This window comes from Panulirus ornatus, chromosome 16 (assembly GCF_036320965.1).
Source record: "Panulirus ornatus isolate Po-2019 chromosome 16, ASM3632096v1, whole genome shotgun sequence".
In the NCBI taxonomy this organism is placed as follows: domain Eukaryota; kingdom Metazoa; phylum Arthropoda; class Malacostraca; order Decapoda; family Palinuridae; genus Panulirus; species Panulirus ornatus.
In genome coordinates, this window is record NC_092239.1 from 21653701 (window position 1) to 21672231 (window position 18531).

Sequence of the window (18531 nt, forward strand, 5' to 3'; positions counted from 1 at the left end):
AGTATGAATTATGTACATGTGTATATATGTATATGTCTGTGCGTGTATATATATGTATATATTGAGATGTATAGGTATGTACATTTGCGTGTGTGGACATGTATGTATATACATGTGTATGTGGACGTGTATGTATATACATATGTATGTGAGTGGGTTGGGCCATTCTTTCGTCTGTTTCCTTGCGCTACCTCGCTAACGCGAAAGACAGCGACAAAGCAAAATAGATAAATAAATAAAAAAAAAAGAATATATATATATATATATATATATATATATATATATATATATATATATATATATATATATATATATATATATATATATATATATATATATATATATGATTCATGTGAGAAACTGCAGAAGCTGGTGACTGAGTTTGGTAAAGTGTGTGAAAGAAGAAAGTTAAGAGTAGATGTGAATAAGAGCAAGGTTATTAGCTACAGTAGGGTTGAGGGTCAATTCAATTCGGAGGTGAGTTTGAATGGAGAAAAACTGGAGGAAGTGAAGTGTTTTAGATATCTGGGAGTGGATCTGGCAGCGGATGGAACCATGGAAGCGGAAGTGGATCATAGGGTGGGGGAGGGGGCGAAAATTCTGGGAGCCTTGAAGAATGTGTGGAAGTCGAGAACATTATCTCGGAAAGCAAAAATGGGTATGCTTGAAGGAATAGTGGTTCCAACAATGTTGTATGGTTGCGAGGCGTGGACTATGGATAGAGTTGTGCGCAGGAGGATGGATGTGCTGGAAATGAGATGTTTGAGGACAATGTGTGGTGTGAGGTGGTTTTATCGAGTAAGTAACGTAAGGGTAAGAGAGATGTGTGGAAATAAAAAGAGCGTGGTTGAGAGAGCAGAAGAGGGTGTTTTGAAATGGTTTGGTCACATGGAGAGAATGAGTGAGGAAAGATTGACCAAGAGGATATATGTGTCGGAGGTGGAGGGAACGAGGAGAAGAGGGAGACCAAAATGGTGGTGGAAAGATGGAGTGAAAAAGATTTTGTGTGATCGGGGCCTGAACATGCAGGAGGGTGAAAGGAGGGCAAAGAATAGAGTGAATTGGAGCGATGTGGTATACCGGGGTTGACGTGCTGTCAGTGGATTGAATCAAGGCATGTGTATGGGGGTGGATTGGGCCATTTCTTTTTTCTGTTTCCTTGCGCTATCTCGCAAACGCGGGAGACAGCGACAAAGCAAAAAAAAGAAAAAAAAAATATATATATGTATGTATATATAGTTTAGCTGGGATTGAATAACAATATTTGCATATCATCGTTTATGTAAAGCTAAACATGGAACATGAAGGATGTATTTGTTAACACAGGCCGGTTTGTACGAGAAGTGGAGCAGCGACCAGATGGCGAAAGCTCGTCTAAAGAGCAGCAAAAGGCAGCGGGAGTACCTGGCTCGGCAACAGCAGGGGACGGGAGGTGGAACACAGTCTGGCATCAGCATGACGGCCCTCACCCTCACACACATGCAGGGTCCCCTCATGCTCCTCCTCCTGGGGCTCGCCATAGCTGGACTCACCTTCACCCTGGAGTTCATCATGCATCAGTAATTTCCATTTCCCTGAACTCTGACAGACATCTGGTATATAACCATTGACCCTACATCAGTTAAGAAAATAGATGAAAAAATAACCTCATCAGGAACAACCAGCTACACGAAAAGCGAAAAAAAGCCTACAATAATCAAGCGTGTTGATAAAATCAACTGTCAACAAGGAGTTTGTGAGCTGCTTGCCATCATGACGTACGTGGGGAGCACAACCCGTGCACTGTCCAGAAGACTCACCCTACCTACAAGAAGGCTTCATCATACTACATGTCAATAAGAAGCACAACACTGCCCTTACAGGAGAGACAGTTTCAGAATATATAAGGATAATATGACGTGAAAGAAAGACGACGCCCACATATCGAACAAGTGATAACTATCAAACAACAGGCAAACTCAAATCAACAACAAGAACACGGGCCAAGACATGATACAACAGCTACACGTTCTGGCAGCAAGAAACAACCAATAAACACATAGCACTACGTGCACGTCCGCCTCCATGTATTACCCAGCCTCACACGGCGACCATCAGTCATCTCCGTCTGCTTCACTGAAACGTCGAGACATCCCTAGAGGTATCGTACACAATTTCCACAGCCATGGAAGATGAAACATTAAAGAACTTGAAGAATTCAGAGAGAATGTTATAAGAAAAGAAAGTTGTTTGGTCATTTTAACAAAAGATGTTTAAAGGAAGAACTGCTACCAACATATACTAATATATATTCCCTCAGAGGCCCAGTCCTCTGTTCTTAACGCTAACTTGCTAATGTAGGAAATGGCGAATAGTTTGAAAGAAAAGAAATATATATATATATATATATATATATATATATATATATATATATATATATATATATATATATATATATATATATATATATATGGGAGCTGGGGGGCTGGAAGTCCTCCCCTCTTGTTTTTAGTTTTCCTGAAGAAGGAACGAAAGAGGGGGCCAGGTGAGGATGTTCCCTCGGAGGCTCAGTCCTCTGTTCTTGGCGCTACCTCACTGACGCGGGAAGTGGCAGATAGTATGAAAAAAAAGATATATACATATATATATATATCATACAAACCTCCAACAGCCAGGATCGAACCCGGGACCCCTGTGCCACAGGCGGAAATGCTACCGCTAGGCTATGGGCCTGGCTAATAGCATATAACTATTCGAATACTATGTACTCGAATACACTTAGTCTCACATTGGTGAGCAACGGGGTCTGCACCGGTTATTTCGCAATAGGAGCACATAGCCAGCAGATAGCATTTTACGAAACTTAACTGCACAACGCGGAGGTATATGAATACGAATAAAGTGCATATGAACGCGCACCTTCATAGAACATACAAACCTCCAACAGCCAGGATCGAACCCGGGACCCCGTAGTATCTCTCTCTCTCTCTCTCTCTCTCTCTCTCTCTCTACACACACACACATATATATATATATATATATATATATATATATATATATATATATATATATATATATATATATATATATATATATATATATATATATATATATATATATATATAAGGGCAGACAGTATGAATTATGTACATGTGTATATATGTATATGTCTGTGTGTGTATATATGTGTGTTCATTGAGATGTATATGTATGTATATTTGCGTGTGTGGACGTGTATGTATATACATGTGTATGGGGGTGGGTTAGGGCCATTTCTTTCGTCTGTTTCCTTGCGCTACCTCGCAAACGCGGGAGATAGCGAGAAAGCAAAATAAATATATAAAAGTATGTGTGTGTGTGTGTGTGTGTGTGTGTGTGTGTGTGTGTGTGTGTGTGTGTGTGTGTGTGTGTGTGTGTGTGTGTGTGTATCCTCTTTGTCAATCTTTCATCACTTATTCTTTCCATGTGACCAAACCATTTCAATACATCCTCTTCTGCTATCACAACCACAGTCTTTTTATTACCACACATGTCTCTTACCCATTCATTACTTACTCGATCAAACCTCACACCACATATTGTCTTCAAACATTACATTACCAACACATCCACCCTCCTCCGCACAACATAATCTATAATCCTACCCTCGCAACCTATACAACATTGCTGGAACCACTATTCCTTCAAACATACTCATTTTTGCTCTCCAAGATAACGTTCTCGCCTTCCACTCATTCCTCAACGCTTGCAGAACCTTCGCCCCCTCATGCACTGCGACTCAGTTCTGCTTCTATGGTTCCATCCGCTGCCAAATACACTCACAGATATCTAAAGCACTTCACTATCTCCAGTCTTTCTCCATTCAAATGTACCTTACAATTGACTTGTCCCTCAATCCTACTGAACCTAGTAACCTTGCTCTAATTCATATTTACTCTCAGCTATCTTTTTTCACACACTTTACCAAACTCAGTCACCAGTTTCTGCAGTTTCTCACCCGAATCAGCCACCAGCGCTGTATCATCAGCAAACAACAACTGACTCACTTCCCAAGCCCTCTCATCTACAGCAGACTGCATACTTGCCCCTCTCTCCAAACCTCTTGCATTCACCTCCCTAACAACCCCATCCATATACAAATTAAACAACCATGGAGACATCACGCACCCCTGCCGCAAAGTGCCATTCACTGGGAACCAATCACTTTCCTCTCTTCCTATTCGTGCACATGCCTTACATCCTCGATAAAAACTTTTCACTGCTTCTAGCGACTTACCTTCCACACCTTATACTCTTAATACCTTCCACAGAGCATCTCCAGATCCAGAAATGCCACATGTAAATCCATTCGTTTTTCTAAGTATTTCTCACATACATTCTTCAAAGCAAACACCTGATCCACACATCCTCCACCACTTTTGAAACCACACTGCTCTTCCCCAATCTGATTTTTTGTACATGCCTTCTCCCTCTCAATCAATACCCTACCATGTAATTTCCCAGGAATACTTAACAAACTTATATCTCTGTAATTTGAACGCTCACCTTTATCACCTTTACCTTTGTACAATGGCACTATGCATGCATGCCTGAGGATTGGTAGAATGCATGCATAGTACCGTTGTACAAAGGCAAAAGGGATAAAGGTGAGTGTTCAAATTACAGAGGTATAAGTTTGTTGAGTATTCATTGGAAATTATATGGGAGGGTATTAATTGAGAGGGTTAAGGCATGTACAGATCATCAGATTGGGGAAAAGCAGTGTGGAATTCAGAAGTGGTAGAGAATATGTGGATCAGGTGTTTGCTTTGAAGAATGTATGTGAGAAATACTTAGAAAAACAGATGGAATTGTATGTGGCATTTCTGGATTTTTCGAGAAGGCATATGATAGGAGATGCTCTGTAGAAGGTATTAAGAGTATATGGTGTGGGAGGTAAGTTGCTAAATGTAGTGAAATTCTTTTCTAAGGATGTAAGGCAAGTGTAAGAATAGGAAGAGAGGAAAGTGACTGATTTTTAGTGAATGTAGGTTTATGGCAGAGGTGTGTGATGTCTCTATGGCTGTTCAATTTGTTTATGGATGTGGTTGTTACAGAGGTAAAGCAAGAGTTTTGGAAAGAGGGACAAGTATGCATTGTGTTTTGGATGAGTGGGCTTGGGAAGTGAGTCAGTTGTTGCTCGCTGATGATACAGTACTGGTGGCTGATTCGGGTGAGAAACTGCAGAAGCTGGTGACTGAGTTTGGTAAAGTGTGTGAAAGAAGAAAGCTGAGAGTAAATGTGAATAAGATCAAGTTATTAGATTCAGTAAGGTTAAGGGAGAAGTTAATTGGGAGGTAAGATTGAATGAAGAAAAAATGGAGGAAGTGAAGTGTTTTAGATATCAGGGAGTGGATTTAGTAGCAGATGGATACATGGAAGCGGAAGTGAGTCACAGGTTGGGGGAGGGGGCGAAGGTTCTGGGAGCGTTGAAGAATATGTGGAAGGCAAGAACGTTATCTCGGAGAGCAGAGATGAGGATGTTTGAAGGAATAGTGGTTCCAACAATGTTATATGGTTGCGAGGCGTTGGTTATGAATAGGGTTGTGCGAGGAGGGTGGATGTGCTGGAAATGAAATGTTTCAGGACACTATGTGGTGTGAGGTTGTTTGATCGAGTAAGTAATGAAAGGTTAAAAGAGATGTGGGGTAATAAAAAGAGAGTAGTTGAGTGAGCAGAAGAGGGTGTATTGAAATGGTTTGGTCACATGGAGAGAATAAGTAAGGAAAGATTGACAAAGAGGATAAATAGTAGGCCAAATCATGCAACAATTAGGAGTGTTTACGCCGTCAAATGCTAGGCAGGTAAATATATCTATGGACGTCAGACTGGTAAGAGTGCAACAGAGAGGTGTTATTGGCATCTATATTCATTACGGAGGGATAACCACAAAAACATGATCGATAAACTTTGTCATGAAAATGATTACCCCATTAATCTTCAATATCTCATTATTTCATACCCCTCTGCTGAATACCTAACACGTAACATCATTGTACGTGTATTGATTGCTAATACTAAGAACTTTATTTTGTAACAAAGTAATTCTAAAGCCCATCCTACCATTAACTAAATCATGATGAGAGAATTGACAAAACACGAAAACATAAAAAAGTTGATCATGACACCCAGCTACCCAAGACAGCCCCCGCCATATGACCCCCCTTAATCACTCTCCCTTACAAGGGTTACGACCAGACAAAGCAGCCAGTGCTTGGCCTAGATTGATTAGTGTTGGATGACAGGAACCAAACGTGATGTTAGGATTTAAATAACTTTAAGTACTGGCACCTGATGAGGTGGATTGTCTCCACGAAATACGTCGTCTCACATGTATAGAAAATGGTAAATAAAATTGTATGAACTCCTACTGAAGTGCGATTTCACCTTCACAGGGTAGGGGAGGGGCGAAGGTTCTGGAAGCAATGAAGAATGTGTAGAATGAGAGAACGTTATCTCGGAGAGCAAACATGGGTAAGTATAAAGGAATAGTGGTTCCAACAATGTTATATGGTTGCGAGGCGTTGGCTGTAGATAGGGTTGTACGGAGGAGGGTGGGTGTGTTACAATGAAATGTTTGAGGACAATATGTGGTGTGAGTGGTTTGATCGAGTAAGTAATGAAAGGGTAAGAGAGATGTATGATAATAAAAAGAGTGTGGTCAAAAGAACAAAAGAGGGTTTGTCGAAAAGGTTAGGTCACGTGGAGAGAATGAGTGAGGAAATATTGACACAGAGGATATATGTGTCAGACGTGGAAGGAAGATGGAGAAGCAGGGGAACAAATTGGAGGTGGAAGGGTGGAGTGAAAAGATTTTGAGCGATCGGGGCATGAACATACAGGAGGGTGAGAGGCATGTAAGGAATAGAGTGAATTGGAGCGATGTGGTATACTGGGGTCAACGTGATGTCAGGAGACATATAAAGCGCCTGGGGTACACCATGCTAAGGTCTGTGTGGCCTGGATGTGGATAGGGAGCTGTGGTTTCGGTATATTACACATAACAGCTAGAGATTGAGTGTGAACGAATGTGGCATTTTTCTGTATTTTCCTGGCGCTGCCTCCATAAAGGAGGAGGTGGTGCAGTGGTGGTGGTGGGGTGATGATATTTCCTGTGTGCCAGGATGATGACGAGAATGGATGAATGCAGCAAGTATGAATATGTACATGTGTATATATGTATATGTCTGTGTATGTATTTGTATGTATACGTATGTACATATTCGTGTATGGGCGTTTATATATATATATATATATATATATATATATATATATATATATATATATATATATATATATATATATATATATATATATATATATATATATATATATATATATATATATATATATATATATATATATACATATATATATATATATATATATATATATATATATATATATATATATATATATATATATATATATATATATATATATATATATATATATATATATATATATATATATATCGCTACCTCGCAACCGCGGGAGACAGCGAAGAGGTATAAAAAAAAAAAAAAAATATATATATATATATGTGTATATATATATATATATATATATATATATATATATATATATATATATATATATATATATATATATATATATATATATATATATATATATATATATATATATATATATATATATATATATATATATATATACATATATATATATATATATATATATATATATATATATATATATATATATATATATATATATATATATATATATATATATATATATATATATATATATTGGAAAGGATCACAATTTTGCGCGTGATCAAGATATTCCTATGAGTCCACGGGGAAAATGAAACACGAAAAGTTCCCAAGTGCACTTTCATGTAATACTCACATCATCAGGGGAGGCAAAAGAGAGAAATATATATATATATATATATATATATATATATATATATATATATATATATATATATATATATATATATATATATATATATATATATATATTCTTAATACCTTCCACAGAGCATCTCTATCAACTCTATTATATGCCTTCTCCAGATCCATAAATGCTACATACAAATCCATTTGCTTTTCTAAGTATTTCTCACATACATTCTTCAAAGCAAACACCTGATCCACACATCCTCTACCACTTCTGAAACCACACTGCTCTTCCCCAATCTGATGCTCTGTACCTGCCTTCACCCTCTCAATCAATACCCTCCCATATAATTTACCAGGAATACTCAACAAACTTATACCTCTGTAATTTGAGCACTTACTCTTATCCCCTTTGCCTTTGTACAATGGCACTATGCACGCATTCCGCCAATCCTCAGGCACCTCACCATGAGTCATACATACATTAAATAACCTTACCAACCAGTCAACAATACAGTCACCCCCTTTTTTAATAAATTCCACTGCAATACCATCCAAACCTGCTGCCTTGCCGGCTTTCGTCTTACGCAAAGCTTTTACTACCTCTTCTCTGTTTACCAAATCATTTTCCCTAACCCTCTCACTTTGCACACCACCTCGACCCAAACACCCTATATCTGCCACTCTGTCATCAGACACATTCAACAAACCTTCAAAATACTCATTCCATCTCCTTCTCACATCACCACTACTTGTTATCACCTCCCCATTTACGCTCTTCACTGAAGTTCCCATTTGCTCCTTTGTCTTACGCACCCTATTTACCTCCTTCCAGAACATCTTTTTATTCTCCCTAAAATTTACTGATAGTCTCTCACCCCAACTCTCATTTGCCCTTTTTTTCACCTCTTGCACCTTTCTCTTGACCTCCTGTCTCTTTCTTTTATACTTCTCCCACCCAATTGCATTTTTTCCCTGCAAAAATCGTCCAAATGCCTCTCTCTTCCCTTTCACTAATACTCTTACTTCTTCATCCCACCACTCACTACCCTTTCTAAACAGCCCACCTCCCACTCTTCTCATGCCACAAGCATCTTTCGCGCAATCCATCACTGATTCCCTAAATACATCCCATTCCTCCCCACTCCCCTTACTTCCATTGTTCTCACCTTTTTCCATTCTGTACACAGTCTCTCCTGATACTTCCTCACACAGGTCTCCTTCCCAAGCTCACTTACTCTCACCACCCTCTTCACCCCAACATTCACTCTTCTTTTCTGAAAACCCATACTAATCTTCACCTTAGCCTCCACAAGATAATGATCAGACATCCCTCCAGTTGCACCTCTCAGCACATTGACATCCAAAAGTCTCTCTTTCGCACGCCTGTCAATTAACACGTAATCCAATAACGCTCTCTGGCCATCTCTCCTACTTACATAAGTATACTTATGTATATCTCGCTTTTTAAACCAGGTATTCCCAATCATCAGTCCTTTTTCAGCACATAAATCTACAAGCTCCTCACCATTTCCATTTACAACACTGAACACCCAATGCACACCAATTATTCCCTCAACTGCCACATTACTCACCTTTGCATTCAAATCACCCATCACTATAACCCGGTCTCGTGCATCAAAACCGCTAACACACTCATTTAGCTGCTCCCAAAACACTTGCCTCTCATGATCTTTCTTCTCATGCCCAGGTGCATATGCACCAATAATCACCCACCTCTCTCCATCAACTTTCAATATATGGTGTGGGAGGCAAGTTGTTAGAAGCAGTGAAAAGTTTTTATCGAGGATGTAAGGCATGTGTACGTGTAGGAAGAGAGGAAAGTGATTGGTTCTCAGTGAATGTAGGTTTGCGGCAGGGGTGTGTGATGTCTCCATGGTTGTTTAATTTGTTTATGGATGGGGTTGTTAGGGAGGTAAATGCAAGAGTCTTGGAAAGAGGGGCAAGTATGAAGTCTGTTGGGGATGAGAGAGCTTGGGAAGTGAGTCAGTTGTTGTTCGCTGATGATACAGCGCTGGTGGCGGATTCATGTGAGAAACTGCAGAAGCTGGTGACGGAGTTTGGTAAAGTGTGTGGAAGAAGAAAGTTAAGAGTAAATGTGAATAAGAGCAAGGTTATTAGGTACAGTAGGGTTGAGGGTCAAGTCAATTGGGAGGTGAGTTTGAATGGAGAAAAACTGGAGGAAGTGAAGTGTTTTAGATATCTGGGAGTGGATCTGTCAGCGGATGGAACCATGGAAGCGGGAGTGGATCATAGGGTGGGGGAGGGGGCGAAAATTTTGGGAGCCTTGAAAAATGTGTGGAAGTCGAGAACATTATCTCGGAAAGCAAAAATGGGTATGTTTGAAGGAATAGTGTTTCCAACAATGTTGTATGGTTGCGAGGCGTGGGCTATGGATAGAGTTGTGCGCAGGAGGATGGAGGTGCTGGAAATGAGATGTTTGAGGACAATGTGTGGTGAGAGGTGGTTTGATCGAGTAAGTAACGTAAGGGTAAGAGAGATGTGTGGAAATAAAAAGAGCGTGGTTGAGAGAGCAGAAGAGGGTGTTTTGAAATGGTTTGGGCACATGGAGAGAATGAGTGAGGAAAGATTGACCAAGAGGATATATGTGTCGGAGGTGGAGGGAACGAGGAGAAGAGGGAGACCAAATTGGAGGTGGAAAGATGGAGTGAAAAGGATTTTGTGTGATCGGGGCCTGAACATGCAGGAGGGTGAAAGGAGGGCAAGGAATAGAGTGAATTGGAGCGATGTGGTATACATGGGTTGACGTGCTGTCAGTGGATTGAATCAAGGCATGTGAAGCGTCCGGGGTAAACCATGGAAAGCTGTGTAGGTATGTATATTTGCGTGTGTGGACGTGTGTATGTACATGTGTATGGGGGGGTTGGGCCATTTTTTTCGTCTGTTTCCTTGCGCTACCTCGCAACCGCGGGAGACAGCGACGAGGTATAAAAAAAAAAAAAAAAAATATATATATATAGATATATATATATATATATATATATATATATATATATATATATATATATATATATCTTTTTTCTTTTCATACTATTCGCCATTTCCCGCATTAGTGAGGTAGCGTTAAGAACAGAGGACTGGGCCTTTGAGGGAATATCCTCATATGGCCCCCTTCTCTGTTCCTTCTTTTGGAAAAAAAAAAAAAAAAAAAAAAAAAAGAAAAAAAAAAAAAAAAAAAGAGGGGAGGATTTCCAGCCCCCGCTCCCTTCCCTTTTAGTCGCCTTCTACGACACGCAGGGAATACGTGGGAAGTATTCTTTCTCCCCTATCCCCAGGGATAATATATATATATATATATATATATATATATATATATATATATATATGTATATATATATATATATATATATATATATATATATATATATATATATATATATATATATATATATATATATATATATATATATATATATATATATACATATATATATATATATATATATATATATATATATATATATATATATATATATATATATATATATATATATATAAAGTGTGTGGAAGAAGAAAGTTAAGAGTAAATGTGAATAAGAGCAAGGTTATTAGGTACAGTAGAGTTGAGGGTCAAGTCAATTGGGAGGTGAGTTTGAATGGAGAAAAACTGGAGGAAGTGAAGTGTTTTAGATATCTGGGAGTGGATCTGGCAGCGGATGGAACCATGGAAGCGGAAGTGGATCATAGGGTGGGGGAGGAGGCGAAAGTTCTGGGGACCTTGAAGAATATGTGGAAGTCGAGAACATTATCTCAGAAATCAAAAATGGGTATGTTTCAAGGAATAGTGGTTCCAACAATGTTGTATGGTTGCGAGGCGTGGGCTATGGATGGAGTTGTGCGCAGGAGGATGGATGTGCTGGAAATGAGATGTTTGAGGACAATGTGTGGTGTGAGGTGGTTTGATCGAGTGAGTAACGTAAGGGTAAGAGAGATGTGTGGAAATAAAAAGAGCGTGGTTGAGAGAGCAGAAGACGGTATTTTGAAGTGGTTTGGGCACATGGAGAGAATGAGTGAGGAAAGATTAACCAAGAGGATATATGTGTCGGAGGTGGAGGGAACGAGGAGAAGAGGGAGACCAAATTGGAGGTGGAAAGATGGAGTGAAAAAGATTTTGTGTGATCGGGGCCTGAACATGCAGGAGGGTGAAAGGAGGGCAAGGAATAGAGTGAATTGGAGCGATGTGGTACACCGGGGTTTACGTGCTGTCAGTGGATTGAATCAAGGCATGTGAAGCGTCTGGGGTAAACCATGGAAAGCTGTGTAGGTATGTATATTTGCGTGTGTGGACGTATGTATATACATGTGTATGGGGGGGTTGGGCCATTTCTTTCGTCTGTATCCTTGCGCTACCTCGCAAACGCAGGAGACAGCGACAAAGTATAATATATAAATAAATAAATATATATATATATATATATATATATATATATTCCATGTGTGGCGAGGTGGCGATGGGAATGAATAAAGGCAGACAGTGTGGATTGTGTACATGGGTATATATGTATGTATCTGTGTGTGTATATATACGTGTACATTAAGATGTATAGGTATGTATATTTGCGTGTGTGGACTTGTATGTATATACATTATGTATGGGGGTGCGAGGTAGCGCAAGGAAACAGACGAAAGAAATGGCCCAACCCACACCCATACACATGTATATACATACGTCCACACACGCAAATATACATACCTACACAGCTTTCCATGGTTTACTCCAGACGCTTCACATGCCCTGATTCAATCCACTGACAGCACGTCAACCCCGGTATACCACATCGATCCAATTCACTCTATTCCTTGCCCTCCTTTCACCCTCCTGCATGTTCAGGCCCCGATCACGCAAAATCTTTTTCACTCCATCTTTCCACCTCCAATTTGGTCTCCCACTTCTCCTCGTTCCCTCCACCTCCGACACATATATCCTCTTGGTCAATCTTTCCTCGCTCATTCTCTCCATGTGCCCAAACATTTCAAAACACCCTCTTCTGCTCTCTCAACCACGCTCTTTTTATTTCCACACATCTCTCTTACCCTTACGTTACTTACTCGGTCAAACCACCTCACACCACACACTGTCCTCAAACATCTCATTTCCAGCACATCCATCCTCCTGCGCACAACTCTATCCATAGCCCACTCCTCGCAACCATACAACATTGTTGGAACCACTATTCCTTCAAACATACCCATTTTTGCTTTCCGAGATAATGTTCTCGACTTCCACACATTCTTCAAGGCTCCCAGGATTTTCGCCCCCTCCCCCACCCTATGATCCACTTCCGCTTCCATGGTTCCATCCGCTGCCAGATCCACTCCCAGATATCTAAAACACTTTACTTCCTCCAGTTTTTCTCCATTCAAACTTACCTCCCAATTGACTTGACCCTCAACCCTACTGTACCTAATAACCTTGCTCTTATTCACATTTACTCTTAACTTTCTTCTTTCACACACTTTACCAAACTCAGTCATCAGCTTCTGCAGTTTCTCACATGAATCAGCCACCAGCGCTGTATCATCAGCGAACAACAAATGACTCACTTCCCAAGCTCTCTCATCCCCAACAGACTTCATGCTTGCCCCACTTTCCAAAACTCTTGCATTCACCTCCCTAACAACCCCATCCATATATATATATGGATCTGGAGAAGGCATATGATACAGTTGAGAGAGATACTCTGTGGAAGGTATCAAGAATATATGGTGTGGGAGGCAAGTTGTTCGAAACTGAAAAGTTTTTATCAAGGATGTAAGGCATGTGTACGTGTAGGAAGAGAGGAAAGTGATTGGTTCTTAGTGAACGTTGGTTTCCGGCACAGTTGAGTCATGTCTCCATGTTTGTTTAATTTGTTTATGGATGGGGTTCTTAGGGAGGTGAATGCTAGAGTTTTGAAAAGAGGGCCATGTATGCAATCTGTTGTGGATGAGAGAGCTTAGGAAGTGAGCCAGTTTTTGTTCTCTGATGATACAGCGCTGGTGGCTCATTCGGGTGAGAAACTACAGAAGCTTGTGACTGAGTTTGGCAAAGTGTGTGAAAGAAGGAAGCTGAGAGTAAATGTAAATAAGAGCAAGGTTAGCGTTAGCAAGGTAGCGCAAAGAAACAGACGAAAGAATGGCCAACCCACTCACATACACATGTATATACATACATGTCCACACACGCACATATACATACCTATACATCTCAACGTATACATATATATACCGACACAGACATATACATATATACGCATGTACATAATTCATTCCTGTCGCCACCCCACTACACATGAAATAACAGCCCTCTCCCCACGCACGTGCACGAGGTAGCGCTAGAAAAAGACAGTCTCTAGCTCTCATGTATAATGCACCGAAACAACAGCTCCCTTTCCACATCCAGGCCCCACAAAACTTTTTATGGTTTACCCCAGACGTTTCACATGCCTTGGTACAATCTATTGACGGCATGTCGACCCCGTTATACCACGTCGTTCCAATTCAATATATTCCTTGCACGCCTTTCACCCTTCTGCATGTTCAGGCCCCGATCACTCGAAATCATTCTCACTCCATCTTTCCACCTCCAATTAGGTCTCCCACTTCTCCTCGTTCCCTCCAACTCTGACACATATATCCTCTTTGTCAATCTTTACTCCCTCATTCTCTCCATGTGACCAAACCATTTCAAAGCACCCTCTTCTGCTCTCTCAGCCACATTCTTTTTATTACCACACATCTCTCTTACCCTTTCATTACTTATTCGATCAAACCACCTCACACCACATATTGCTGTCAAACATCTCATTTCCAACACATCCACCCTCCTCCGCACAACTCTATCTATAGCCCACGCCTCGCAACCATATGTAATTGTTGGAACCACTATTCCTTCAAACATAACCATATTTGCTTTCCGACATAACGTTCTCGACTTCCGCACATATTTCCATGCTCCCAGAACTTTCGCCCCCTCCTCCACCCTATGATTCACTTTCACTTCCATGTCTCCATCTGCTACCAAGTCCACCCCAAGATATCTAAAACACTTCATTGCCTCCAGTTTCTCTCCATTTAAACCTACCCCCCCAATTGACTTGTCCCTCAATCCTACCGAATCTAATAACCTTGCTCTTATTCACATTTACTCTCAGCTTTCTTCTTTCACACACTGTACCAAACTCAGTCTCCAGCTTCTTCAGTTTCTCACCCGAATCAGCCATTGGCGCTGTATCATCAGCGAACAACAACTGACTCACTCCCCAAGCCCTCTCATCCACAACAGACTTCATACTTGCCCCTCTTTCCAAAACTCTTGCATTCACCTCCCTAACAACTCTATCCATAAACAAATTAAACAACCATAGAGACATCACGCACCCCTGCCGCAAACCAACATTCACTGGGAACCAATCACTTTCCTCTCTTCCTACACGTACACATGCCTTACATCCTCGATAAAAACTTTTCACTGCTTCTAACAACTTACCTCCCACACTATATATTCTTGATACCTTCCACAGAGCATCTCTATCAACTCTGTCATATGCCTTCTCCGGATCCATAAATGCTACATACAAATCTATTTGCTTTTCTAAGAATTTTTCACATTCTTCAAAGCAAACACCTGATCCACACATCCTCTATTACTTATGAAACCACACTGCTCTTCCCCAATCTGATGCTCTGTACATGCCTCCACCCTCTCAATCAATACCCTCCCATATAATTTCCCAGGAATACTCAACAAACTTATACCTCTGTAATTTGAGCACTCACTCTTGTCCCCTTTGCCTTTGTACAATGGCACTATGCAAGCATTCAGCCAATCATCAGACACCTCACCAGGAGTCATACGTACATTGAATAACCTTACCAACCACTCAACAATACAGTCACCCCTTTTTTGAATAAATTCTACTGCAATACCATCCAAACTCGCTTCGCTGCCTTGCCGGCTTTCATCTTCCGCAAAGCTTTTACTACCTCTTCTCTGTTTACCAAATCATTCTCTTTAAACTTCTCACTTTGCACACCACCTCGACCAAAACAACCTATATCTGACACTATCATCAAACACATTCAACAAACCTTCAAAATACTCACTCCATCTCCTTCTAACATCACCACTACTTGCTATCGCCTCCCCATTTGCCCCTTCACTGATGTTTCCATTTGTTCCCTTGTCTTACGCACCTTATTTACCTCCCCCCGAAACGTCATTTTATTCTCCCTAAAAGTTAATGATACACTCTCACCCCAACTCTCATTTGCCCTCTTTTTTGCCTCTTGCACCTTTCTCTTGACCCCCTGTCTCTTTCTTTTATACATCTCCCACTCAATTGCATTTTTTCCCTGCAAAAATCGTCCAAATTCTTCTCTCTTCTCTTTCACTAATAATCTTACTTCTTCATCCCACCACTCACTACCCTTTCGAATCTGCCTACCTCCCACGCTTCGCATGCCACAAGCATCTTTTGCACAAGCCATCACTGCTTCCCTAAAAACATCCCATTCTTCCCCCACTCCCCTTACGTCATTTGTTCTCACCTTTTTCCATTCTGTACTGTCTCTCCTGGTTCTTCCTCACACACGTCTCCTTCCCAAGCTCACTTACTCTCACCACTTTCTTCACCCAAACATTCTCTCTTCTTTTCTGAAAAGCTCTACAAATCTTCACCTTCACCTCCACAAGCTAATGATCAGACATCCCTCCAGTTGCACCTCTCAGCATATTAATTAATCAATCAACACGTAATCCAATAACTCTCTCTGACCATGTCTCCTACTTACATATGTATTCTTGTGTATTTCTTTCTTTTTAAACCAGGTATTCCCAATCACCAGTCCTTCTTAGCACATAAATCTACAAGCTCTTCATCATTTCCATTTACAACACTGAACACCCCATGTACACCAGTTATTTCCTTACTGCCACATTATTCACCTTTGCATTCAAATCACCCATCACTATAACCTGGTCTCGTACATCAAAACTACTGGCACACTCACTCAGCTGCTCCCAAAACACCTGCCTCTCATGATCTTTCTTCTCATGCCTAGGTGCATATACACTAATAATCACCCATCTCTCTCCATCCACTTTCAGTTTTACCCATATCAATCTAGAGTTCACTTTCTTACACTCTATCACACACTCCCACCTCTCCTGTTTCAGGAGTAGTGCCACTCCTTCCCTTGCTCTTGTCATCTCACTAACCCCTAACTTTATTCCCAAGACATTCCCAAACCACTCTTCCCCTTTACCCTTGAGCTTCGGTTCACTCATAGCCGAAATATCCAGATTCCTTTCCTCAAACATGCTACCTATCTCTCCTTTTTTCTCATCTTGGTTACATCCACACACATTTAGACACCACAGTCTGAGCCTTCGAGGAGGATGAGCACTCCCCGCGTGACTCCTTCTGTTTCCCCGTTTAGAAAGTTAAAAATACAAGGAGGGGAGGGTTTCTAGCCCCCCGATTTTAATAATTATTTCACTTTACTTCCCATGTTGCTTAAGTCCTTTAATGTAAATGTTGCCTTCAGCAACAATAATACTATAAAGAATACCTTGATCAGTAATTCACCAGAAAATTCTCTTGGATGCATCTACAAAGTGCCATATGGAAATTGTGATAAATTCTATGTTGGGCAGACTGGTAAGGATCTTTCTGTTAGACTTAAGCAACATAAATATCGTATAAGAACGGGACAAGAATCAAATGCCTTGTTTAATCACGTTAAAAACTATGATGATTGTATTGCCTGGAGTAATGCCATCTCAGTTATTAACTCTAACTATTACCACAAGAAATATCATTGAATGTTCTATCATTGAATATACAAAAAATTATTATCATAATATTAGTGATGGTCTATACAAGTTAGATAACTTTATTCTTGATAAGATTTGTAAAATGATAAGTTTATGAACGCTCGTGGTATGTCTTGGACAATCACATGTTTACCAAAAGGCGTCCTAACTTCGTCTATTCGATGTATATCAACTGACTTATATTTCTCTCTTGTGTCTCCCCTGATGATATGATTCTTACACGAAAGTGCACTTGGGAACTTATCGTGTTTCATTTCCCACGTGGACTCATAGGAATATATATATATATATATATATATATATATATATATATATATATATATATTTTTTTTTTTTTTTTTTTTTTGCGCTTTTTCGCTGTCTCCCGCGTTTGCGAGGTAGCGCAAGGAAACAGACGAAAGAAATGGCCCAACCCACACCCATACAAATGTATATACATACGTCCACACACGCAAATATACATACCTACACAGCTTTCCATGGTTTACTCCAGACGCTTCACATGCCCTGATTCAATCCACTGACAGCACGTCAACCCCGGTATACCACATCGATCCAATTCACTCTATTCCTTGCCCTCCTTTCACCCTCCTGCATGTTCAGGCCCCGATCACGCAAAATCTTTTTCACTCCATCTTTCCACCTCCAATTTGGTCTCCCACTTCTCCTCGTTCCCTCCACCTCCGACACATATATCCTCTTGGTCAATCTTTCCTCGCTCATTCTCTCCATGTGCCCAAACATTTCAAAACACCCTCTTCTGCTCTCTCAACCACGCTCTTTTTA

General features: G+C 40.3%; 1 protein-coding gene across 1 annotated transcript in view; it reads left to right on the forward strand.

The window, feature by feature from the left end:
* The window catches only part of LOC139753909 (uncharacterized), a 227261-nt gene that overhangs the window by 87668 nt on the left and 121062 nt on the right, over positions 1–18531 (forward strand). The window contains 1 exon segment of the mRNA XM_071670867.1: positions 1327–1432. Within this exon segment, the coding sequence (XP_071526968.1) occupies positions 1327–1432 (106 nt within the window).